This window comes from Maniola jurtina, chromosome 17 (assembly GCF_905333055.1).
Source record: "Maniola jurtina chromosome 17, ilManJurt1.1, whole genome shotgun sequence".
NCBI lineage: Eukaryota > Metazoa > Arthropoda > Insecta > Lepidoptera > Nymphalidae > Maniola > Maniola jurtina.
In genome coordinates, this window is record NC_060045.1 from 4,868,773 (window position 1) to 4,896,485 (window position 27,713).

Below are 27,713 nucleotides of genomic sequence, written 5' to 3' on the forward strand. Positions count from 1 at the left end.
CGTAGATTAGAGGTTCGGCAGATGTCGGACGAGGGAGTCGTAGAGCGAACGGCGCGGTCCGCGCGCCGCTCGCGCCCCTTATCTTATCAGCTACAGCCCTTATCAAGTGTTCATCGCGAAACTGATCGCTTTACGCCAGTTGACTCAACGTGCAAATAGTGATTGAGGTTCGATTAAACGATCATGTTTTGGAGATTTTTCGTGATCACACTGTTTAATTTGTGCATAATTTCCATTGTTGGATATGTGGACGGTCAAGGTGAGTTTTCCATATGTTGCGGCGATTTTCCGATAAGATTGTATCGCTATATAGATTATGTATATAGAGCAAATGAGGTTTGTTTACGCTAAGCCAACAGTCACGCCTTAATGCGACTCTACAGTCCGTTTTACAAATTTCAGTTCAGCTTTTAAATCTTGATAAGTGATTTTTGGTTCGTTACAATTTTCCCCAAGACGAATTTTTCTTTTTTTATTTCCCTACTTATGTTTCATTGTAATGGTACAGAATATAAAATACCTCATTTATTTAAAAAAAAAATTGAGCTAAACTTTGATTTATGAAAAAAATTTCCTTACTCGATTTTACATTCTATGAAAAATTCATTAATTGATTTTATAAAATTTGGCACAAAGATAGATTGCATGATGGAGACAGATAAAATAAATTTTTCATCCCGGGGAGTATTTTTCCAATGTCCGAGAAATCCCATAGGAACACCCATAGAATTAAATACCTTAATCCACACTGACAAAGTCTTGGGCGATAGCAGCTGTAGTCAATTTAGTTAATTCATTGAATCAATAAAAAAACTGATAAAAAGCACGCTCTTTGAAATATGAGCCTCTAAATTAACCCGCAGGAACACGTGTTAAATTATCAAATAAAACCCAAATCAAACCGATCAAACCTAATGCAGGATCATCAATCGTGATAATTATAGTTTACTTCTTATCAGTCCATAAAAACGCATCTCGCTTCAAAAAGAAAGATTTATTTAACGTACGGCGTAAAATAAACGTTCATACGGAAATAGAAAAGCAGACGAGGCTTCTGAACCCACCTGCGCTGCTCAGTCGTCGATCTCAGTGCTAACGGTCTAGAGTTCTGAGTTGTGCACTTAGAGTTCTTTTGCGTTCACTCCTAGTCATTCAAAGACATACCTACGAAAAGAAAGAAAAAATGTTTATTTTTTCAAGTTGTGCCACATATTACGAGTAGGTATCACCAGTTATGCCTAAGGACACTTGAGTATTAAAACCAGAGGTCAATAGCGCCGGAATAAACTATGTCTTGTGTGGCACAATCCGAAAAAAAGATCCTCAATCAGCATAATGCTTACGCTAATACACAACTCAGAACTCTGAATATTAGACCTCGGCTGTGGGATCGATACCTTAGTATTCTGAAATAGAAAATGGACTAAATAAGAATGTCAGTTTTATTTACACGACGAGATAGAGACAAATGCGTTCATGTTTGCATTTCGTTTAGCCTGTAAAGCTTAGGGTGGAGACACATTGACTGGATATTTCGATTAGATAATAATATAATATTAAGTACATATTACCTAGCCTAGGTACTTATTGCGTAGTGATGATGGTGATGATGAACCTGTCTTATATCAAGGTTCGGCCGCTGTACGTTTGAACATGGTATTCTTAAACACTATCTTTTCCAAAAGAAAACCCAGTAGGTAGATACCTACAGAGTGCAGGCCGTTCTTACCATAATGAATAATTATAGGCCCTTACATAATATTTTTTCTATTAAAATTACGAGAGACATTACAAAATATAAGGTGAATGTATTTTTTAATGAAAACATTAGCTACAATAAAACTAAAAGCTAGTCTTATCTAATTACTGTACAAATGATGTCCAACTGAAATGGTGCCAATAATACTGGCTGCATTTCCGCGCTGGACAGCCAAACTGATCCGCTGCGCAAAAAATGAGCCAGCCCTTCTGTCACCAAATGAGGTTATTATTTAATGTTGATAAACTTAACGGTTTTTTTTGTTTGTTTGGTTTTTTTAATAAAAGAATATTAGACTAAATTATCGCCATTCCCCTCTCACTAAGAATGTGCCTTGACTCTAATATTTAAGTTATTTTTGTATTTTCACAGCGACTTGTTCGTGGTTCTAAGAAAATGCTAAGTTTAGAATAGTGGATTATGTAGATAAGTAGGTACTTATAGGTATTTACGTAATGAAAATACCAAAATAATATTATTTATTTTAGGGGCTTTTTTTGTGATTTTGTAGGACCTATTTCCATATAGGTCCTACAGAATCATAAAAAAATTATTCCATAGTCAATTTTCATACGGTGCTACGTTGGGCACATTCTTCTCGACTCTATGAAACTCCCGTTTCGCTTTTTACTGTTGCGATCGATCTACATGATCAAAATAAAAATAAACTTAATCAGCTTAGTAAAAAAAAAAAAAATTACTACCATGAGGCAGCAGGAAATGTAGGTAGGTACCTACCTACCTATTTATCTAAATAGATTTCCGGTCATGGAAAACTTTGTTGAACAAAACACAAATGGAAACTTAGTAGTGTTGAACTGTGCACAGTGCTTACTTTATTAAAAGTACTTATTTCAATCAAACTTAAGAAACCTTTACTACCCATTTAAGTAAGTACCTACCTAGGTCCTACGTCACTTTTTTTATAGATAATGTTTTATAAAATGTTGCTAATTTTTGCCACAAACTCAAAAGATAGGTACCTAAGTATCTATTGGTACGCAATAAGCATGAAGCTTTTGGTCAGAATGGGTATGACAACACTCAATTGGGTTTTATAGTAGGTATTACCTAAGTCCTAACTCTTAGGACATTGCGCTAATGAATCTTCAATGTAATAACTACCAATATTATGGTACCTACATACATTCTAAATTTTACCTACATTTTAGTTACATTGTTGCAAATGAAGTTTGTTGGTATAGGCGGGTGAAGTCACGGAAATACCTGTACTAAGTGTTACTTTAAATTAAACATAGTAACGAATAAAGCCAAGGTGATACAAACATGGATGTTCACTTATTTAGAAAGTAATTAACTATCCCGACTTCTGTTTATTCGAATGGAGGAATTCGAACAGATCCAAATTCCTTTCTCAATTATTGTTTATTTCGAATCTGTAGTCTTTCTTCATTATTTTCGGCCATATAACTACTAACCTTCTAGTTCTAATTTAATAGTCAAAAATAAAATCAATAGGCACCTAGATTAGTAATAAGTATGTAGTTACTTATCCATTACTTGGAATAAGTGCTTGTTGAACAAGCTTTTTACTAAAATTAAGCTTTTACCTTAACCTTTACTTTTTTAACAACTTCTACATGAATTTCAATGTGTTTTCATTATTATTTACATATTTGACAAAGGTTTCGGTCAGCCCACAAGTGCAAAGCCAGTCATTTAGTTAGAACTACGCATATTATTATAAAATATGCATGAATAGTGTTTGTTTCTTGGTTTGTCCTTCAATCACGCCGCAACCGAGCATCAGAGAGACGAAATTTTTTTTGCATGGAGATCTGGACAGTGACATAATGCTACTTTTATGACGGAAAATCGAAGAGCTCCCACGGGATTTATAAAAAACTGAATCCACGCGCACGAAGTATTTGGCCTAAATATTAGTACTTACCTATTAATAAAAACCGATCCGTTAAAAAGATAAGATGAATTAAACGTAAATGCAATGTCTTACATATGCATTATGGACAGGTAGAAAGTTAAGTACAAATTAAAATGCAAAGGGACAAAATGTAGAGTCCTGAACTGAATAAATTTATTCAGAAGACTTAGAAAATTACGTGAACTAACTACTAAGTGTGGAAGGAATCTGACGAGACTGATATGGGTAAATGTCGTGTAATGAATAAGGACAACTTCAAAGAAAAGAACGTCGTTATAATGATTGCAACACTAGTGACTCCTACAGTAAAATTTGTACTTATATGAATATGAATAGCATAATCTGAACAAATGATACTAAGTAGGTTGGTCATATTTGTACGTATGGTGAATGTATTATGCATAGTTATAAATCCTAGTAGGTAACTAAGAATAAAATTAGGATAAAGATTACTTAAGTGCTAAGCAGATACCTAGGTACCTAGTTAAGGTGCCTTAAAATAATACAGTCAACAATTTTAAGGTGCCTTAAAATAATACAGTCCCTTTTACTTAGGAGAAACGCGTAAGCAACGTTATTTGCAGACCTTAGCTGAAGTTAGGTGTTTCACTCGTACCTAATACCTATAATGATTTTATTGTCAGTTCGCTGTAACAAGATCGTACGGGCCGCGTAAAGTGCGCCTTACGCATTTCAGCGGGAAGCTACCTTGTTGTTTACATTATAAATAAATTAAAGAAAACTAAAGTAGGTATAAGTGCCTATTACCTACTTACCTAAGACATTTTATATACTTAGTTGGTAAATATAAGTTGGCGTCACTTGACTATTGTTGGATTATACTTGACTAGCTGATGCCCGCGACTTCGTTCGCGTGGATGTAGTTTTTAAAAATCCCGTGGGAACTCTTTTATTTTCCGGGATAAAAAGTGGCCTATGTGCTAATCCAGAGTATATATATCCATTCTAAATTTCCGTCCAGTAGTTTTTGCGTGAAGGAGTAACAAACACACACACACACACACACACACACACACACACACACACACACACACACACACACACACACACGCATACAAACTTTCTCTTTTATAATATTGGTGTGATTGTACTCATTAAACGAATTAACTAACTAATTCGAACTAAGTTCGAAGTTAGGGTAAGCCCGCACTGCGAAATTTCCCCGCAGAATTTTCTGCGGATAAAATCGCGCGGTGAAATTTCGTAGTGCGAGCTTACCCTTACGCACATTACGCACGTGACATGAGGACGTACTGCAGCTGAGTCACGGAGATCTATCACTGTTATTGAAGCAACTTGATTTTAGCCCTTTTATCTCTGGCAGCAGTGAGGGTCATGTGAGCCTACTCGGAACTAATATTAGTGATGAGACGTCTGTCAGCAAGTGCCCTCACCTAAGGTCAATTCGAAGACCATATTTTGGCACCGTAGTCATTTTAATTTTTGATTCGCTCGTTGGGGCACTTCGAATCGGCAAAAAATAACTGCCATTTTGTATGGCACACCTCTTCCAGCATCCTACCTAGGTTTAAATGCATTTCAATTAGATTCTGTAGTGAGCTTTAATCAAAAATGTAGGTTGATAGGATGTAGATCACTGGCCTAACCAAGTGGGCGAAAAGTTTCACAAATCACGTGTAAATAAGGCGTTTAGTAACAATAATTAAAGCTTCGGCAAGATCAATGTAGAATAAGTATAATTAAACTGATGGCATAAACCCAATATGTCTATATTTGTGCGGATAAGTCTGTTAAATGTTCGAACATAATCCTGTGTACGCCCACACGGATTTTATCACCTCACTGCTTTTAATGATATCCGATTTAACACGCAATTAAAGTGAAATACGAGTGGGACATAAATAAAAATGCATTATTTTTTGGTAAGTAGATTATGTTCAAAGTACAAGTCTATGCTATTAATAGGTATTATAATTTACAATCTAAATATATTAATATTGTATTGGTACCTCTACCAATTTTCTATTAGCTGAAACATACTAAGTAGTTAGGTATATACCTAAACACCTGATACCACGAATTGTGTATAAATCACGATGAAAATAAATAGATACGATAAATACATATTATGTATAAATTCTATTTAAAATAATACGGGAATATTTACCAACATTTACTTACCTACCTACTATATATGTTTATAGTGTTCACTTACTCCTTTAACTCAAAATTAACAAATTCCCCGACTGCACCAATACCTCTATAAGAAAACTAGAAAAGAGCTGATAACTTTTAAACGGCTGAACCGATTTTCTTCGATTATAGCTAAGAACACTCTCGATCAAGGCACTTTTCAAACAAAAAAAAACTAAATTAAAATCGGTTCATTAGTTTAGGAGCTACGATGCCACAGACAGATACACAGATACACACGTCAAACTTATAACACCCCTCTTTTTGGGTCGGGGGTTAATTAGTAACCCATACGTGCCCATACTAATTAGAAAATACTCATTGCATAACAAACATTATCGAATGATGCACGCTGTCAAACGCAAGATTTACCGTTCAATCCAAGTATGTAAATGCATATAATTTATGTGGTATTCTTTCCATACAATGTGTGGCATACAAATAAGTAGTTAATCAATGGCAGCAGGTAGGTACCTAGTCGGCAAGTCTGCGGATTTGGGTCACGCTATATAATAAAATAGTAATCTGTGTCACTTTACAGTCACAATAGTAATTACTTGTACTATTGTTGTTATTTTGTAATCTTTATCTATGAAGGTAAAGATGGTCACTCACCGGTCACCGCAAGAATCGTAAAGAACCGCAAATAAATGCCAAATGACCCATATATACATGATACCTACTAATAGTTTTCTTGGATAATCCAAAGTTACATACCAGGTTAGCTGTAGGTGTGGTAGCCCCGTCCACATGAGTGCTTTTATAACGCACGATACGATTTTGGAATATAACAAATGTTTTTCAATAGTAGTATTGGATTTTCATTGCCCGACGTCCGTGTGAACGATGGCTTATGTTGATGCTAAAAAGGCTTTCATGAGGCTTCTAGGTACCGTCATTATGAAAATACTAGCTGATGTTCGCGACTTCGTCCGCGTGGATTGAGGTTTTTCAAAATCCCGTTGGAACTCTATGATTTTTCGGGATAAGAAGTAACCCATGTGCTAATCCAGGATATTATCTATCTCCATTTCAAATTTCAGCCAAATCCGTTAAGCGGTTTTTGCGTGAAAGAGTAACAAACATACACACAAACCTTTGCCTTTATAATATTTGATACACGTTTAAAACGGGTAAACGCTTGATGCTGAAAGTTGCTGAAAAGTGCGGACGTCTGTCTGGTTTTAGCGCTACAGCTGCAATCTGCGATCAGTTTAATTTCAAACTTTCTTTTCCTAATACAGTTTCATCTTAGCTGTTTATCTTTGTACTTGCTCTATCTGTATTATCGATCTCAAAACAAAACATGTGGCAAAAGGGCTTAGATTCGGACCGTAGAAAATGTAGGTCAGTTGGAAAGTAGGTAGGTATACTCAGGTTAACAGGGCTCTCTCCGTCACTCGCTTCATACAATCGTAGTTCCAATTTCATTTGAATATTAAGCAACCAAAGTCCATGAAATTTTGCAGACATATTCTAGAAACTAATATCTATGTCTGTGGTGTTTTAGATTTATCTAAAAATATGTAGTTTTAAAATTACAGGGGCTCAAAGATTTGTATGTGAATTTTTAAGATCGCGTAACTTTGAAACCGAATATTTTAACAGAAATCTGGAAAACCACAGACATAGATATTAGTTTCTAAAATATGTCTGCAAAAATTCATGGACTTTGGTTGCTTAATATTCAAATGAAATTGGAACTACGTTTGTATGAAGCGAGTGACGGAGGAGCCCTCTTAACATCGGGAGTTCTGATCAAACTTATTAAATGAAGGTACAGTTACACAAGTATTTTTCTGCTACGCTGCGGTTACAAAAATCGGTAGTGCCCACTTTTTGTACTACGAATAATCGCACTCCACGTAGGTACTCTACATCATTTTATTTTTAACCCCCGACCCAAAAAGAGGGGTGTTATAAGTTTGACGTGTGTATCTGTGTATCTGTCTGTGGCATCGTAGCGCCTAAACGAACGAACCGATTTTAATTTATTTATTTTTTTGTTTGAAAGGTGACTTGATCGAGAGTGTTCTTAGCCATCATCCAAGAAAATCGGTTCAGCCGTTTGAAAGTTATCAGCTTTTTTCTAGTTACTGTAATCTTCACTTGTCGGGGGTGTTATAAATTTTTAATTTACACTTGTATTAGTCATGGTTAATTAAAACTATAACTTAAATTTAATATACAAAATTGGTTATATTATATGTAATCCACCACGGGTGACACAATTGATACTCGAATAAACAATTAAACTATGAGAAAAATAATAACAACAAATAATTGTGCACTTACTGGTAAAAAAGTGTTATTTATAAAACAAGGCAGTGCATTCAAATAAAAGAAACAAGAATGATTTTCTAAATTCACTCTCCTGGGATTTGATTTAACTTGACTGAGGATGCTATCATCTTAGAGCCTCGATAGCTCAACAGTTGAGGAGCGGACTGAATTCCGAAAGGTCGGCGGTTCATACCCCACCCGTTGCACTATTGTCGTACCTATTCCTGGCACAAGCTTTACGCTTAATTGGAGGGGAAAGGGGAGTATTAGTCATGATTAGCATGACTAATATCCTTTTTAAAAAAAATTACTTAGTTCTACGTTGTCACAAAGTATCTTTTCACATAAAAAGCTTGAATGAAAGCTCTTGCGTACTCGTACCTACCTACTATGTAGTAGGTACAATAATTTAAAGACATTTTATTTCGGCATTGTCGTACCTTGCCGCTGAGATGTTAAAAATTCCGTAAGAAGTAGACGCATCCATAATGTTTATACAATTGAGAAATTTCGGCGACTTTCTCTCTTGATTAATAGCTTATTGTTTTATGTCGGCTTTTGATTTACCAACGTTAACCATCATACTTTGTCATAATGGTCTGGCTATAAATAAAAACATTACGTTCACTTATTCTATTTCGCGTTGTAGCAATGCGCGGGACTGCAATAACCGATACATAGCATAATATTGTATACTTATTTGAAAAGAGCAACCGTCGAGCTTATTGCTGATTCTTCTTCTTTCGGTAGGAAGGCCCGCATTCCGAACCAGAGGTATATATTATTTCAGTGAAGATTTGATAGCCATAAAAATTCTTTCTATTTACTAAGTAGTTATTTCTAAGTAAAAGGCACATTATGGCAGGGTTGAGGAAAATTAAATATTTGGATGGATTTCAACCGCTGCTGTATCAAACTAATAATAAAACGGTCAAGTGCGAGTTAAACTGGCACATGAAGGGTTCTTTTTTGTTTTCATGGCAGCCATGAAATTTTTATTATTGGTTGGTATTAGCAGCAATAGAATTATTGCTATTTTAATTTTAATATTATTTATATTTTTTGAATTATTTGCTTAGTTGGTGAAAATTTCAAGTCTCTACCTATATTACGGTTCAGGAGATATTACAGCTCGCTGACCAGACGAACGGACGGATAGATGAACAGCGGAGATTTAGTAAGTGGTTGGGTCTCGTTGGCACATTCCGGGTATGGAACCCTAAAAATGAAAGCATTATCAAATATGTTTTTCTCTCAGGCTATAAACGAAGGTACAAAATAGTTTAGCCACCTTCTGTGCCATAACATCTATTCATTATTTTGATGCCTGCTGTTTTCCTATTGTTGTAAGCTTAGACAATCATTTGGACGATAGAAGGGATTATAAAAAGATCAGATGATGCTATTAATATCTTTTATGGCTGTTTTATCATTAACGCCAACTTTTTAAAATTTAAAACTTAAAAGAAGTCTTCTTCTAATCAATTACATTTCTAGATTATCAGTTCCAGTTTTCGCGAAGTAAAAATATCACTGATTATATTATATTATAGATAAGATTTTTATCTCTTTCTCTCTCTCTTTCTCAGAAGAGATTTTTAAGGTAAGATTTTTTGAAACGATGCCGATGTGTGGATAGGTCTAGGTTATATTATAAGTATTTAACCGATCAACACATCGTTTCAAATAGCCGGATAAAAATCTTATTCAAAAGTATTCTACCGACCGCGGCTGAATATACTAAACTTACAATATGAGAGCGTTCAAACTTCCAAATATTTTTTTGCCATTGGCTGTATGGACATAATCTCAAATTAAGGACGCCCTTTAAGTATCTAAGCAGTTCAGTGGGTAATAACGGTGAAAGGTTCAATATTCAATTAATCGGAATCAATCTACTTGTAACATGCTATAATCGAAATTGAATTGATCATTGAAAAGTGGTAACTCTACCGCTTCATTCTGCCCTGGCCACTAAACTGACTTTTGCCATTAAATCCGATTAAAATGGATTACCCATTAGCACATTACACGCACAGCAATGTTCTGTACGAGAAATGCAAATGATTTATCAGTTTTACTCGTATAATCACGCGTACGGTACGGACTACGGGTGCGTGCGCCGGAAACTAGCCTGTAATGTGTGCTTTGATTTATTGTGTAATTAGATGATGACTGCGCCGTTCCTGAGTGGTTTTGGATTTTTAAAAATCCCGTGGGAACTCTTTGATAAGCTGTCTCTACCTTTCGGCAAAATCGATTGAACGGATTTGCCTTTGAAAATCTCGTAGGAACTCTTTGATTTTTCGGGATAAAAAGTAAGCTATGTTCATCCCCGGGATATAAGCTGTTTCTGTACTAAACATCAAAATCGGTTCAACGGACGATCTTGTGAAAAACTAGCAGAAAGACAAACGCACTTTTCCATTTACTTATACAAGCTGATACCCGTGACTTCGTTCGCGTGGATATAGGTTCTTTAAAAATCCCGTGGGAACTGATTAGAAGTAAATAAAAACTGATTAAAGGTAGCTTGTGTGTTAATCCAGGGTATAGTCTATCTCCATTCCAAATTTCAGCCAGATCCGTCCAGTAGTTTTTGCGTGAAAGAGTAAAAATCATCCATACATCCATCCATCCATACATACAAACTTTCGGGTTTATAATATTAAGTAGAATATTCAAGCGGTTCAAACCCCACCCGTTGCACTATTGTCGTACCCACTCCTAGCACAAGCTTAAGGCTTAGTTGGAGGGGAAAGGGGAATGTTAGTCATGATTAAAAATGGCTAATATTCTTCTTTTCTTTTTTTTAAATATTATAGCATGGATTTCATTTTCAGTGCAACAACAACTGTTAAACAAACTGGCATGCATCGAGCACGAGGAATGCGGAGCTTGCTTGTCGGCCGCCTCGCACTGTCGCTGGTGTGCGGACCCCTACTACAGCTCCAGTGTGCCGCGGTGCAACGATGACGAGACGTAACTTTAGCTATACCCTAAGCCCTACGATAACGCCTTTCCGGCATCAATTTTCCACTCCAATTTTTAACCCCCGACCCAAAAAGAGGGGTGTTATAAGTTTGACGTGTTTATCTGTGTATCTGTCTGTGGCATCGTAGCTCCTAAACTAATGAACCGATTTTAATTTAGTTTTTTTGCTTGAAAGGTGGCTTGATCGAGAGTGTTCTCAGCTATAATCCAAGAAAATTGGTTCAGCCGTTTGAAAGTTATCAGGTCTTTTCTAGTTACTGTAACCTTCACTTGTCGGGGGTGATATAAATTTTTAATTTACACTTGTAATATACGCAGTGCTACCATCAAATTAATAGTGAATAGGCGTCTTCTAGACAAGCACGATCTATCTTAGGTTGCATCATCACTTGCCAGCAAGTCTTTTTTTTTTAATTTTTTTTTTCCTCTGATTAAGTTAGCAATCTCACCTGGTGGTAAGTGATGATGCAGTCTAAGATGGAAGCGGGCTAACCTGGAAAGGGTATGGCAGTTGTTTTTTATTAAACTCAACTCTTTACTCTTTGGATCGTACGGCATCGTACCGGAACGCTAAATCGTTTGGTGGTACAGGTAGGGTTGTAACTAGCCACGGCTGAAGCCTTCCACCTGACAAAAAAGTCTGATTGCAGCCAAGCGCTAGCATTTAAATTAAAAAAAAGTTAAAAAAAAAGTTAAACACGTTCTCGACTCAATACATGACCGTAATACCTAAAAATAAAACAATGCCTTATGAGGAATTCTAATAGCATACAATTTACTTTAAATTACCGTAGTCATCGTGATTTGTATTGTTCCTGCATTCGGCTAGCGTTCATGCCTGATTCATGCCTTCATGAGCGATCAAGACATCTCTGACTGTGATTGATTATGAAATGAACAACGACAGGAGGTTTGAATACTTTTCAATTCGCCTTGTTTTTTTATTCAATCTCAAACATGGATCGCACGATAATATTAGTGGGGGGGCCCGAGATCGATTCCCGGCAGGGCAAAATTGGTATTTTATGATTTCTAAATTGTGTGATCTGGTGGGAGGCTTCGGCCGTGGCTATTTACCATTCTAACAGCGAAATCCTGCCGCCAAGCGATTAGGATTCCGGTATGATGCCATGTAGAAACCAAAGCGGTATGGGTTTTAAAAAAACTGCTATACCCCTTCCAGGGCTACCGCTTCCATCTTAGACTGCATCATCATTTACCAAAAACGGTATGGGTTTTAAAAAACTGTCATACCCCTTCCAAGTTAGCTCGCTTCCATCTTAGACTTCATCATCACTTATCACTAGGTGAGATTACAATGTCTGATTTAAATATGAAACGTCGCTTTTTCAGTTCACTCTTGTTTTTATTTAATTAATTAGTAAAAGTAAGTTCAAATCTAAGTACCAGAGATCAGAGAATAAGCTTTTTAAGGCTTTTCACTTATCTGTGGTAAGTATCGATCTTTATACAGTTTAGTCGCGGATGGATGCGCTCAAAATATGATCCAGCGTCCGTACAAGCCGATATGGGACGTCGCTGAGAACCACACTCTCCAAGACATGGCCCCAGACAGCCACGAGGCAGTTGTGCAAATACAGCCGCAGAAAATTACGTTCTCGTTGAAACCACGTAAGTTTACTCGTACAATATTATGTTTAAGCTAATAACAACCATAACATCGTATGTCTCCTACTTTCTTTGTCTATACTTTTACTTAGGTCTTATACCCATGCAAAATATCAAGAAGATCCGATGCTCCGTTGCTACGTCAGTGAACGACAAACCAACAAACTAAGAAACAAATGAAACTATTGAACTGATTTTTAACTCCCGACCCAAAAAGAGGGGTGTTATAAGTTTGACGTGTGTATCTGTGTGTCTGTGGCATCGTAGCTCCTAAACGAATGGACCGGTTTTAATTTAGTTTTTTTTGTTTGAAAGGTGGCTTGATCGAGAGTGTTCTTAGCTATAATCGAAGAAAATCAGTTCAGCCGTTTGAAAGTTATCAGCTCTTTTCTAGTTTTCTTACAGAGGTTTTTGTGTCGGGGGTTTTTAAAATTTTGAGTTATAATATTTCTTTCTATTATAAAGCTACTTTATCCAAAAGTAACAAAGACTATAATTATGTACCTAAAGGTAAGTAGGTATATCAAATTTCACCCGAGCGAAGCCGGGCGGATCAGAAATTATTCAAAACTGAATAATTTCTTTTCTTTTTTTTACAGGTGAATCAAAGAAAATCAAGTTTTCGTACAGACCTGCAAAGAATTACCCGTTGGATTTGTACTATTTGATGGATCTCACTTGGTCTATGAAGGATGACAAAGAGACCCTAGTTTCACTGAGAGACGACCTTCCAAGCTTGCTAAAGAATCTTACCGATAATTTTAGGTAAATATGTTTATCATGTAAATTGTAAGGTGCGCGACCTCGCACCGGAAAGCCCAGCGTTTAAAGACCCCTACCCCCACTAAGTGGGTAGACAACATCAAACGAGTCACAAGGAGCCGCTGGATTCAGGCGGCGCAAGACTGTAACGTCTGGAAGTCCCTACAAGAGTACTATATATCTACAACAGTGGACATTTATCGGTTGATAATGATGATGATGATAATGTTTTATCATTATTTTATCTACTTAGTACATAATATGCAATAAGTCAGTGGCTAACTAACAGACAACGCATAGCCCGGTCGACATAGAGATTTGTGCAGGAAATATATTCCTTGAGTAGGTACCTCTACCTACCTAATATCCTAATATGCAGTCTTTTGCTACGTTTCACCGAAAGCGAATTTTCTCACTTCCTTTTCTCATAAACTGTGCGAAAATTTGCACCCCGGGGACCGAAATAGGCTACGTTTTGTGCCGGAAAATCAAAGATTTTTCCACGGATTTTGTAAACCTAGACCCACGCGCACAAAATTATCAATATTATTACAAGTATTTTAATTAATATTATAATTAATATTATTATAAGTATTTTCATTTTTATTTCAGGTTAGGTTTCGGCAGTTTCGCGGATAAACCAATCATGCCATTCACAAGTGTTGATCCTCGGCGATTGGCGAACCCTTGCGCTGTGGAGGAAGAGGCCTGCGAAGCCACTTACAGCTACAAACACCATTTGTCGCTAACCAATCAGGTGAATATCTTTTCTCTACTATTGTAAACTTTAGGTATACTAAGTCAGACTTAAGTAATGTTTACCAAATCGGTCTAGATGTACAAGAATTCGAAAAAAGCTTGATCTGAATTAGATATATTTTAGACAAATAATTTGCAAGTTTGTATAAACTTCTACAATATTATGGGCTTATGGGTACGTGAGACTAAATAAAGCTTACAAAAACATATCGTATGGAGAATATTCTCCTTTTTGGAAGTCGGTTAAAAATAAACATTTTGTGCGCAAAGCCGAGTTCAGTCACACCCTACCAATGTCTTGCTGTGCCCTAAATGTTGTATTAAGAGAGCCGACGTAATACAATATGTCATACAGTTAATTTTATGTGCTTCCATGCGTTGATGCCATTGATCTACCTAATATTACTGTTACTAAGTCCAGTGGTGTATTAAGCTTAAGAATAACCTTGGAGCGAAGAGTTTTAAATATTTGGTCAATGCAAACCAGTCTCCATTCCAAAAGGAGGTGATACCTACATAATCTGGCTAAGGGTCTCTGCAGCTGTCCACTGCAGCGTACTGCGTAGCAACCTAAGGCTTACGTTTCCATTATCGTTGTGTAAATTTGAAGCTTTGGGTCGCAGTTCCATGTGACTCGCCTGTGTGGGGGTTTGCGAGGTCACCATTTTAGCACCTTGGGGCCCCAACGTCTGTCGGTTTTACAAACTATGTGCCTTGCCCCTTGCCAATCGAGCATCGCAACTCATTTAGCTATATTCGTTACTTTGATTCTCCTATACGAATCCCTTCATAGAAGTTATAAGTCATAGTCTCCATCCAATTATCCGATCGTTATTAGCAAATAACTATGTACCTTCTTTTCAATCCAATCCAATCAACAAGCTTGTTTCTGTCTGATACTAAACATGGCATGCACCAAACACGGTCACCCCTTCCTCATCCACCTGCTTCCCACCACCTTTTTTAGATCATCGGCCTGAAGGTCGTAATTTCCAATTTATTTATTCTGTCTGATCTTTTATAGGTAAATGAATTTATAAAAAAAGTGAACAGTAGTTCAGTGACAGCGAACCTCGACAACGCAGAGGCGCAGTTAGACGCGCTCGTCCAAGCTATCACGTGTGACAAGGAGGTGGGCTGGTCACCTCATAGCCGGAAAATTATCATACTGCTGTCTGATGGATTGCTGCATACCGCGGGAGACGGGAAATTAGGTAAGCAAAAAAAAAGCCGTTAGATATTAAAAAAAATGCATTTCACGTAGGATATAGACTAAGTTGAGAATCTATGACAAATCAAGAGTTTACCACCAGTTAAGAAATCAGATTCTAATCAGCAGAACTTTAGGCTGATTCACAACAATTGCGTATGGAGCACGTGACACGTGCGTAGTGACGCGCGTGAATCCATAGGCATAACTGCACGCATTACGTCTACGTGAACGTTCACGCCACGCAAGCGGTATGCCATGTTTCATACAGTTCCATACATTACAACGCAATAGTACGCGCTACGTCTACGCTTACGCAGCTTGTGTGAACGACCTGTTATTGTTTATAGATAAAGGATCTATATAAACAAAGAATAAGAGTAAGTTCTGGTTTGCAACTTTCAGTCTGCAAGCAGCTGATAAATTCTAGCTTGGATACGGTTTCTTGCATCTTACTGAATCGAGGTCCACTGACCCTATAGTCCGATTGTATCCAATCTAATATAACTAAGTACAATTTTGCAACCGGTATACAGTCCAAATGTAGACTGTCTGCTTAGACCTTTAATCTGTACTAAGAATTTATTTTGTCTGGCTGGGTCATTATTTAGTTGAGAATTATTTTAAAATGTACCAAAGAGTAGCGATCCGATTATGCTTACAGTTACAACTTCCAAGTCCATTTTTATCACAGCTAACTCTATTCATTACATTATACAATTTAGTAACATGCCTTCTTAGCAATGCCTCATCAATATCTTGTGCTGTTTCGAAACAGGTGGTGCCTCGATGAAAAATGACGAGAATTGTCATCTAGATAAAAACGGCTACTATTCCGAAGCCGGTATCTACGACTACCCGTCCATAGCACAAGTGTACAGACTCTTAGATAAGTACAAGGTAAATATATAACATTGTTTGAGGATACAGATTAACTTGGTTAACGTTACGCAGATTCACAGATATCGGGAAAGTAAACTGGCTGTGTTTGTGCTTTGTTTCAAGAGGCTGTGGTAAATTTTGAAGAGGAGCTTGATCAACCTGAAAGTTAGTAACTGCACTTGTTACGTGCTATGTGTTGTTACAAATAGGCAAAATAAGGCGATCCATAAATACCTACCCGATAGTTCTATGTACAATGAATAAATCGTGCTTGTATATGTAAATTGTATTCATAATACTCCAGAAACGAAGAACATTAATTAAATTAAACTAACCGATGCTCTTTAATTCTCTCGCGAGAATTAAGGTCTTTTAGAACTCTGATTTTCCGTAATGAAAAGTACCAGTTTCCAAGATGCAAGCTTATTTGTGTCTCTATGTTGTCAAGATCGGTCGGATCGAAGGTATAAAAATGTAACAGACAATATTCAGCCACATTTTTGCATTTGTAATATTGATATGGATTTTCAGCTTGTATTAAGCTCCTCCCAAAATTTTCCCACGGCCTCTCAAGCCACTTGCTCTGTGCCTACAGCTAGCGAATACGGAATACGTTCCCTTCTTTAGAGTACAAATCTAAAACAAATCTATTCATAACATTGCCTTATTTGTTGGTGAAAGCAGACACAACGCATAGTTAAGATTAAGTATAAATATAAATAATTTCTATTCAAAACTTGGCCCCGTTTGTAGGCAATTTCTGCGACATAAAATTTGTTGTTATTAGTTGAGGAATTTTTTCCCGTTTTCATAATGCTTGCTATTCAGAAATATTTTTTCGTAACAAAAGAAAATCCAATTGCCATAGATAAACACAATTTTGCTTTCAATTAAGTTTATGATTGTTTTTTTTCAATGTTGTATTATATTATGTGCAACCACCTATCTAAAATATTTAAAGTTATGACCATTGCTGTTATCTATCATCGTCGTTCATCAAAAATGACTGAAATTAAAGATGAACCTTATATCATTCTGACCTTATACAGTATGCTTGATAAATCATAATATACTTAGTTAGGAATTAGGATCATACATTCTTTCGTAGTCTCTGCAATAGCAGACACTCCTGAAAAGAGTAGCAGAGAGATATCTGTGAACTTAAAGGAATGTTTGACCGAGGATTTGAGGATCTTTTGAGTTCACAGAAGCTTTTTACGAGTTCATGTCCGCGGTCAGCTATTTTCAGAGTTTATAGTTGTTAGGTCATTGTAGTTTTAAGCAAAAGCTTTTAAATCCTCATAAATATATTCCCACGGGTATCACGCTACCTACGAGCTGATTATTTTTTTGGAACTTCTATACACTATACTTAATATTAATCCTCAATAGCTCAACGGTTATAGAAGTGGACTGAATTCCGAAAGGTCGGCGGTTCAAACCCCAGCCGTTGCACTATTGTTGTACCCACTCCTAGCACAAGCTTTACGCTTAGTTGGAGGGTAAAGGGGAATGCTAGTCATGATTAAAATGGCTAATATTCTTTATTGAAAAAAAAAAAATATTACATCGGTCTTTACGTCAACTTGCCGGGATATTACAGACATTGTCTAACACCTTGTATTACAATTAATATCAATCAATTTTCAGGTTAACGTAATTTTCGCTGTCACGGAAAATGTTAAGAGCCATTACGATAGTTTACACGAACTGTTGATAGACTTCACATACGTCGCTAAATTGGAGAGCGACAGTTCAAACATACTGAAGCTAGTCAAGATGGGATATGAAGACATCGTGAGCGTTGTCAATTTCGAAGACGACGCGACAGCCGGCCCTATAAAGGTTAAATATTTCACCGATTGCGGAGTGAAAGGAGGTTCAATGGTTGAGGCAACACGTTGCACCGGCGTCGAGTATGGCATGACGCTTAATTACGAAGCGCATGTCAGTTTGGAATCTTGTCCGGAATACAAAAAGGTAATCGACTTTTTTAGATACGCTTGCTTTGACATATCGAGAAATCCCCTACAACCAAACTGGTCGGAAGTCGGAACTGGAATTTGGATAGGTCGACCGAAAATTACTGATTCCATTGATAAAAGTATCTTTTGATGTTGCTAACGGTGAATGAAAGAATTTGTATGCACAAATTGTACTAGCTATAACGTAACGTAGCATTATAAATCAACAGACAGAATTTTAATGAAACTGTTAAGTAGAAGGTAATGTGTTTAAACTTAGGTGGGTATATTAGTAGTCTAAAAATAAAGGGAAGTTATTAATTTAGAACAACCTTGCAGTTTTACTTATCATCATATTAATGTACTTACCTAACTCAAATTCGCTCAGAGCAATTTTGAAACATTTGGCATGTTAGATACTAAGTTCTAACGGGCTTTAGTAATAGACCCCTAGACAAAATATTAGACAAGAAAGAAAATATACGTACTTATACTTCAAATACTGTGCATAATGTCCAAACTACGTACCTACTGTAAAATGCACTTAGAAATTTCATTGCGACATTATTAAAACATTCTTCAACATCAAGTGAGATGGAATGCCAAGTTCTTAAATAAGGATCTACGATGCTCGCCCCACGGACCCATGGTTTCTATCCCAAAAGGCAGAAATATGAAATCGTTTTCTATATTTTCATAGTTATTGCGCCTCCGTGCCCTTTCCGATTAAAAATACTGTTACAAATTTGCAGTCGCATCACACGATCACTATATCGGAAAGCCAACTGGGTCAAGACTCGCTGACCCTGGAGGTGGAAGTTCACTGCGGATGTGAGTGCGAGGGTAACGTGCAGCAAGGCATGGTACTGTGCCCGGCCAACTCGCATCTCGTCTGCGGCGTTTGCCAGTGCAACAAAGGATGGTGAGATCATAATATCTTTTTCTACTTCTCTACTCACATACAAATTCTAAATCTTCTGGTCTGGTCTGGTCTGGTGGGAGGCTTCGGCCGTTCGGAGCGTCCGGTACGATGTCGTGTAGAAACCAAATGGGTGTGGGTTTAATAAAAACTACCATATCCCTTGCATGTTATCCCGCTTCCATCTTAGACTCCATCATCACTTACCACTATAACACACACTATGTACTTTTTAGGCTTCCGTACTTAACAACGAAAAACGGGACCTTTATAGGGCGGGATTCATCCCCCCCTAATTAGTAATCACCTATCTATCACCGCTTACAATAAAATAGTGATGTCATCATCATCATCATCAGCCTGTGTACGTCCACGGTTGGACATAGGCCTTCCCTAAAGAGTGTCTCCACACCCGGTCCTCAGCCTTTCTCATCCAGCCACTTCTCGCCACCCGCCTTATATCGTCGGTGATATATCGGCGTCGCTAAATATTGATGTATTTAAATTCAAATTTCCAGGTCAGGTCCGTATTGTAACTGTTCCATTGAGGATGAAGCCGCATCAGCAGCTTTGTCAGCTCAATGTCGGGAACCCAACGTGACGCGCGCCATTCCGTGCTCGGGCTCCGGGGAATGTATATGTGGCAAATGCGAGTGCGACCCAGGGTCCAACGGCCGCTACTGCCAATGTAAATCTTGTCAAAAAAGTAGGTGAGTAGATTTATGAAGATAGCTTGTCTAGAAATACCATAAGATTGACTTCGGTGACAAGTTTTACAAAATTATCCGCAGTGTTACCTGAATAAATATTCTGATGCATTTTTGGTATTCGTAATTTGATCGATTGGCTAAGAATGTGGGAAACAAAGCTACAAATAGAATACAGATTTCCAATAAGGATACTTAGTTGTTTTCTCTTAAAAATCGTCTTAGTTGGTTTTCGTTGGTACATCTAATAAATCTTTTGAATTTTAACGGTCTTTTGTAACCTGCACTTTATTTGACCTGGCTTTGGGCCTTATCTACTGTTATTTCACTGTGCTCATTAAACCTTGGTCTTGTTGGTGTCAATTCCTAAAGTGTTCCCTCATTTACCTATTTGACTCCAAGTGCGAATTGCGATCAGCATTAAAGGTAGACTTCGGGACGCATCGCGGCTGACGCGACAATTATATCACTATGAAAATAAAAGACCCATGGAAATCTAAGGTTTAAGGTTTTAAGGTAAAAGGTTTTTAAGGTTTTAAGGTAAAAAAATTTATTGATCGTAGAATAAACAACGTTGAATGCGGCGGCATAGAGCGGGGCGTGTGCGTGTGCGGCGAGTGCGCGTGCGTGAGGGGCTGGAGCGGCGACTCCTGCGACTGCACGGACAGCACGGACACCTGCGTGGCGCCGGCCTCTGAAGAGGTTTGCTCTGGACATGGAGAATGTGTCTGTGGTAAGAAGTAAAAATTTAAACAACTAAATACCTCTCACAACTGTTTTCAGTTTTTAGTTTATTTGACTTGGTTATTTCATGTTCTGTTTGCAATAAAGTTTTCTAGCTCTATCTATCTATCTACCTTGGAGGATTTTATGTTATGGCGTTTGTAATTATATAAGGAGTAGAAAACATTCCCAGCACGCTGATGCCGATGACAAACCAACAAAACACTTTTACGTATTTATCATATGAGTAGTGATAGAAGATTCTTACCAAAGCATATTAGCGTGTGGCTATTAAATATTAGCACAAAAGTATTCGCCGCTCGTGCACTCCAACAAATAGTAAGAGACAATTACTTAAATAACCTGCGACAGGTCTCCGTCTCACACTTGACACTTCTATATAAACCGTGCCTAATTTCACTGTCATCAATAAAGAAACATCATATAGGTACTTAACTATTAAAAATACCAAAGTGTGTTTGGTTTGATGCACTCCGCAAAGTTGACACATTGAAGTGTTTCTTTTACATGGATCAAATGATGAAGGATGGATTAAGTCAAAGAGTTCCCACGCGATTTTTTAGAAAACTTAAATGGCCACTAGGGCCAAAGTCGCTAGCTTCATCAAGTCTATTATGAGTGGCTTACTAAGAAAGAATATTAACTATTTTCAGGTCGATGTCAATGTTATAAAGCCAACCAGGCCGGAACAGCATATTCGGGCGCCTTCTGCGAAACCTGTGCAACCTGTGAAAATCCTCTGTGCGCCAACGCGGAACCCTGCATCCTGTGCCATTTGAACAGCAGTTGCACAGACGTCTGTACCATAGGGAACGTCAACTATACGGTCACCAAAAATATGAATGAAGGTATATTTCTTGTTATAAAGTAAGCCTAATTAATCTAATAGGTGGAGATACTCCGACATGTTCTGTGAAACGGCATGTACTTATGACGATAAATGAACATTATGAAAATGTATTTTTATGATTTGGATTGTAAGTGGCACTAAAGTTAATTGTTTAAGTGCATACGTAGCTAATAAACAACGCATTAGAATATTAAGAAAGTAGAGCATTTAACCGACTGTAGGTAGACCGTACCTACTTAGATTAATTTGCTACTATTTATGTTGCCTGCGGTTTAAATTAAGTACGAAAGCCGAGTGGCTTTTGTACCTAAATTTTCTCCAAGCAATAAGGCCGCCTTTGCACACAGTTGTTTTTTTCTGTTTTCTTCTTTCTGTGTGAATCTTTACATGTGTTTTTGTGTGCAATAAAGTGTTCTATCTATCTATCTATCTAAATATAGGTAGTAGGTACTTAAGCTTGCGGTTAGTTCGCAATCAAACCTATAAAAACTAAATGGAAGAGCTAAACAAAATTAATTTAAAAATTAAACACAAACTTTTATAGCTCAATGCAACATATTTTTAACGTTTAAGTAGGTAAATACTTACAGATAAATGATTTTATCGATATTCACGTAGGTAGTTAGGTACGATATCTAACTTAGGTATCGTAGTTAGGATATTAAAACTAATTGGTTAAAATTATCGCCATGTAAGAGTACCTAGCTACACCTACCTACAGTTACCTAGTTATTAGTTGTCAGAAAATAACACACAATATGCACTAGTCTTGCAGCCTTCGATACATTTATTTCCTGGAAGAGACCACTACTTATATGATAAGGACTTTACACTTTTACCACACAGATTAGATAATAAATAGGTCCTTTACAAAAATAATATTGCTCAACTTTATATTTTTGTTTTTGTATTTTTTTGATCTATAACTGAAAATAAATAATTTCCTTCACTTATTCACTTACTTACCTTATTTACCCACTCATTTTGATGTTGTTTCAGCAGCGCCAAATAATGACGACATATCTTGCATACTGCGTCAAGAAGAAGACGGTTTGAACTGTGAATACAGGTACACGTACAGAGCAGGTATCAAATCTATGATAGCGATGGAAATGGTCATTACTGCCAAGCAATGCACGCAGCCCACGAGCGCTCAGATCATGACAACCGCGCTCATTACCATGGCATGTGTCATAGCTGCTGGTCTTATAGTCATTTTAGGGGTTAAGTCTGCCCAAGTAGTTTCAGACAGACGGGCCTACGCCAAGTTTGTACAAGAAGCTCAAGAAAGCAGGAAGCATATGCAAGAGTTGAACCCACTATACAAGTCTCCGATTTCGGAGTTTAGGTTACCAGAGTCGTATCCGAGAGATCGGCACGATATGTAGTTTGTAACAAATTAATCAGATCAATTTGTATGGCAAAGTATTTCTTAGACTTTGTAAAGAGTGGAGTTAGTAAGAAACCAGTGAACGACAAAGCATAGAAGGCGCGTTTCTAACAACTTTGCCATTCGAAAATAGGGGATATTACAAACTGATATCTTTTTGAATCGTAATTCATCCGTAGCGAGTGTGTCATGCGATACTGGCCGTTGATTAGCTGAAGTGACAGTTACGCTACTACATCTACTAGTTACATCGAATTGTAGAGAACTACTATTTATGAAAAATTGCCTATAGTTTTGTAAAATGCAGTATCGACCTGAAATGTTAAATTACAAAATTTATTGGGTAAATGGACTAAGAGTTTGAATCATTAGGCTTACCATTGATAAAAACCTGGCGTTGGTAAATCAATGGTGTTAGGTAGTAAAATTATCTTAGGTCCAGTTGTATGCTAGGCTAACTGCCTGAGTTACTTTACGATTGGGATCGCTTTGACCCTCTTAAAAAGAAAAATGGGTTGCACAAGTCAGGATTCTTATGAATACTTACTAACTTACCTAACTTATGAATTGCTTATGCAATGGACCAAAATTTTACCTTTAATCTAATCATGGATCTATGATTACTGACTCGTTAACCCACTGCTTTATTGGTGGTCAAAGTTTAATGCTAATAAATACAACTGTACCTTAGTAGATATAAAATGATGGGCATTATTGTACTTACCTTATACTATTGAATCAAATATAAATACTTAGTATTATTTTTATCATTCAATAAAACCGTGTTTTAAGTTACCTAACGTTATTTTTTGTTTGTGTAAATATTTAGAACTTCTACGTTTGTCCTACTTATTTTTGTTAAGATTTTATTAGTTGTTACAATGTAAACTATTTAAAGTCATTTTCTTATTTATCTCTAACAAAGTTAGGTATGCACCAAGTATACATTACAATCAATATAGTTACGCTATAATCTTTTTATAGTTATAATAGCTTGTTTGACTTTCTGTTGGTTACATACGATTGCTTTCCGTTAACCCGATTGAGTTGTAACTTTGAACAGTTGCTGTTGGCACTTGCGTGAAGGTTTCTGGTATAAAACCATATGGGGCGCTCGAGTCGCATTCAAAGATATTTAATTTAATGCTGTACTTTTCTTCTTCTTCTGTTAATGGCGCCCAAAGTGGGACCAGTGAGACATTGTTTTTTTTTTCTATGCATTTAAATTTTACCTACTAGTCTAAGACATCTGGATGTAGTGTATATTGGGGTACTTGTCCACTAGTCCAAATTCCGAATCAAATCCAATGAAATACAAATCTAGAAATCGGATGTCAGGTCAAGCTATCAGGCACCTGAAATAACCAGAGAAATTACGGCTGTTTAGTTAAGATGGCAAAGAGATTAAAAATATTTTACTATTTTGTACTACGACTTAATACTTTCTGTTTAATAAAGAGCGAGTGATTGTGCATTACAAATTAATTCTGTAAATAAAATTATTGTAAATGTGCATTTGTTTGTTAAACATTTTAGTATAATGCCTAATATTAAGTTTCATTAATTTTATCGCTTTAATTTAATGGATGTTTGTATTAAATAAAAATCGTGACATGATTTTGCAAAGTACGTTTATTTCGTTGAATTATTTTAATCTCAATTTCCCGAATATTTTCTAACCTTTAAATACAAAAGTTTCCTTTAACTAAGTCTACAATTATAAAAGTTTACAGAAATCGGTAAGTATAAAATCTTTAGGTAGGTACTTATTTAGTAAGTAATATTTTTTATCTTGACGTAGAGCAACTAAAATTAGTTAAAATGTTACCTACTTATAGAATAATCTGTTGAAGACATTCAGACTTTAGAATACTACTGAGTTAGTATAGATAAAGTACAAAAAAAACTCATCATATTAATCTACATACCTACCTAAAGATCCTTAAATACAGTAAATACAGGTTAATCGGCAAATAAATTGAACAATTATAATTATTAGGTATTATTATATTGAACTATAGAAGTAAGTATTCATCGAATAATTGAATAAGTTTATACTTACTACTGGAATTTGTTACTTAAGTAACAAATCAATGAAATTATCAAGTTAGAGCATCATTGCATAGAGATTGGTGTATTAATACCGGTATAAGTAGTGTTACTTTTATCGGTATTTAGGGTACTCATATAATGTTAATGGATGTGGGGATAGTATGTAACGCTACTTTGGTAACGCTACGAAAAAAATACCGGTAAATCAGTATATGAAAGTATGTATTTAATATATTTTTATTCTTTAGAAATCAAGTTATTTGCCGATTCACACAATTTTCAATTTATTTTATCACAATCACTTCGTGATCAATCGCCTTTCACCACTTTCCATAAAATGGAAGACTAAAATAGTACCTATCTACTTACATATTTCCACAAACGATTTTATCATTTTAACTACAGTAAGATAGTAAATGGTGATGTAATTTTTATATGTACAAAACAAAACCTATAAAACCTTGTAATTGAGCAAACCTACTACGGTCGATTCAAGGCATACCTAAACAATAATACAACGAGGTATTTATCGACATTTAGGATATACTGAAACCTTTTAATAAACCGCTGTTATTTTTATCTATCACAATAATCTTATAAATTAAAAAAAAAAAACACCCTATCATGAACGGAAAGTACAGCATAGACATTGTACTTTTTTTTAAGTATCTAATGTTATTATTTGTGACTCTAAAAGTACATAGATAATATTATTAAAGATATCTACACAGACAACTTAAATCACACAAGATGTTTGTGACACGTTATTTTGACTAAGTAATATGGTGTCATTTATTAAATATCAAAAAATATTATCACTTTAATATCAATAAGTACAAAATTGTAGAGAAAATTTCATATCTTAGCTAGGTGGAAGAAGAGTGTAGGTGTTGGACAACAGGACAACTAAAATGCGGCGGTGTATAAATAGTAAACGTGTAGTTTTATATACACCATTGACTTTTAATTATCATTAAAAAGCAGATCTTTTTTTCTGAATTTGATACTTAACACGTTACAAAATTTAAATGGAGTGTCCAAGATATCCATAAAAAATAGCAAGCAATATAATTGATCAAAATATTGTTAGCGTACATGGAACGCGCGGGGATGACATAACGTTTCGTTATTCGTAACGCGATAGGCAAGTATAGGTACCTATTAGTGTGTCCACACATTTATAGTATCTACTTGCATAATTTTAAAAACAAAACAAAATTCAATAAATTCAAATAAAAAAATATCGGTTGCACATTTAAAACAAATAAACTTTACTTTTATTCACCCTTACATTTTTAATGGTAGTAAAAAAGTTGTGGTGTAGGTATAGAGGTAGTCTAAAACATAATAGGTTTTATTGAAATTTTCGATTTATATACAGTATAAACAATATTAAATTATAGCTAATCGACGTAACTTAATAAACTAAATTGCATTGCAACAATCTTTTCTCACTAAAAAAGTATATAGAATTTATACCACCACCAGTAGTAGCCGTATTATCTATTAACATTCATTTTGTTTGCCACGTAATTTTAGCTCATCAAGAAACAAATATTTTGGTTGGTAGGAATACTTAGATATACATAAGTACCTAGCCAAAATATCGTAACATATTATTATTCAGAATTCATTATTATCTAATTATATTTATTAAGGCATTGTGATTAAGGCAACGTCAAATGGTCCTTGAAAATATGCTTACACATTACACAATACACACTTATTGCCACTTCTCATTGTATGACAAAAGCCAATCATTGAATCACTTTGTTTCCTTCACTTATTCGCGAAATATTAATCTAATACTCTTGCGAAAAGTTCTTAAACTTTCTTTGATCATCTTCCCTATTCCCATTTTTATTTTCAATGCATTATAAAATTTATAACAATTTATACTACATGCTTAATCATCACACGGCTATTGCCTAGGGTTAGGAAAAACACTTTTTTTTTAAACAAAAAACTTTTGTTTAAAACACGTTTAAAACTGATTACAACTTTTTTTAAAGTAAAAAAATGAAAAAATGATAATTTTCTCAATGTTTGATAAACAAACATTTTAAAAATTAACATTTTTTGCCAAACAATGCTGCCAACCCTGCTATAATCGTCCGATTGAGGCTCGTCGTGATACGCTTGCAGCGCGGCACTGCGCCGGCATTTAGAACTAGTCCGTACTAATCGTTCGTATATTCCTAGTGTAATATCCATAAACGAGTACCTGCCAGTGTACTCTACGTTAAACCTTAATAACCCTTGTCTTACCCCGAACTATAACATCTTTATTTAACACCTCACAATTGCCCTATCTTTAGAAGTAAAGAGGTATGATACAGGCGCGGTCAAACTTGTCTTTCGTGTCTTGCTGGAGGTACTACGGTCATTGGTCGGGAATCATTTTTCACCAAATCGCGGACGTCGTCTTTATTCAATGCGACGCGGTGCGGTCGATGGATTGGCTGGGGAACCGCATCAGGTACTAAGCCACGTATCAGTTCAGATATGCAGGGCCATGGAACTATCCTGTAACAAAATGACAATAATAAAGTTAAATCATCCCATCCTTATCACTGATTTTGACGTGGTACATACACAGGTTACATACCTATACGCTGCCTATACGTTATTTAGGCCCGGTGAAGGGCATAGAGTAGTTTTTATCCTGGTCTAAATAGTTCCCACACTATTTTTAAAAATCTAAATAACCTAAAAGTCTACTTGAATAAAA

The 27,713-nt window shown here is 36.1% G+C and overlaps 2 protein-coding genes across 3 annotated transcripts in view; one reads left to right on the forward strand and one right to left on the reverse strand.

The window, feature by feature from the left end:
- LOC123874081 (integrin beta-nu) lies at window positions 1-26,214 on the forward strand. Of its 2 annotated transcripts, none has more exons than XM_045919252.1 (13): window positions 1-259; window positions 10,964-11,102; window positions 12,589-12,746; window positions 13,343-13,508; window positions 14,118-14,262; window positions 15,289-15,478; window positions 16,253-16,374; window positions 18,007-18,336; window positions 19,073-19,242; window positions 19,758-19,949; window positions 20,510-20,679; window positions 21,344-21,538; window positions 22,540-26,214. In XM_045919252.1, the coding sequence occupies exons 1-13, from the start codon at window positions 184-186 to the stop codon at window positions 22,926-22,928; spliced, it is 2,442 nt and encodes an 813-aa protein (XP_045775208.1). In that variant the 5' UTR covers window positions 1-183; the 3' UTR covers window positions 22,929-26,214. The 2 variants fall into 2 exon arrangements, with proteins under 2 accessions (XP_045775208.1, XP_045775209.1); XM_045919253.1 differs by having other exon boundaries at window positions 22,543-26,214.
- The window catches only part of LOC123874084 (short-chain dehydrogenase/reductase family 16C member 6-like), a 77,590-nt gene continuing 74,421 nt past the window's right edge, over window positions 24,545-27,713 (reverse strand). Inside the window, exon 7 of the mRNA XM_045919259.1 lies at window positions 24,545-27,508. Within this exon, the coding sequence (XP_045775215.1) occupies window positions 27,328-27,508 (181 nt within the window). The 3' untranslated portion in view covers window positions 24,545-27,327. The remainder of the gene's footprint in view (window positions 27,509-27,713) is intronic.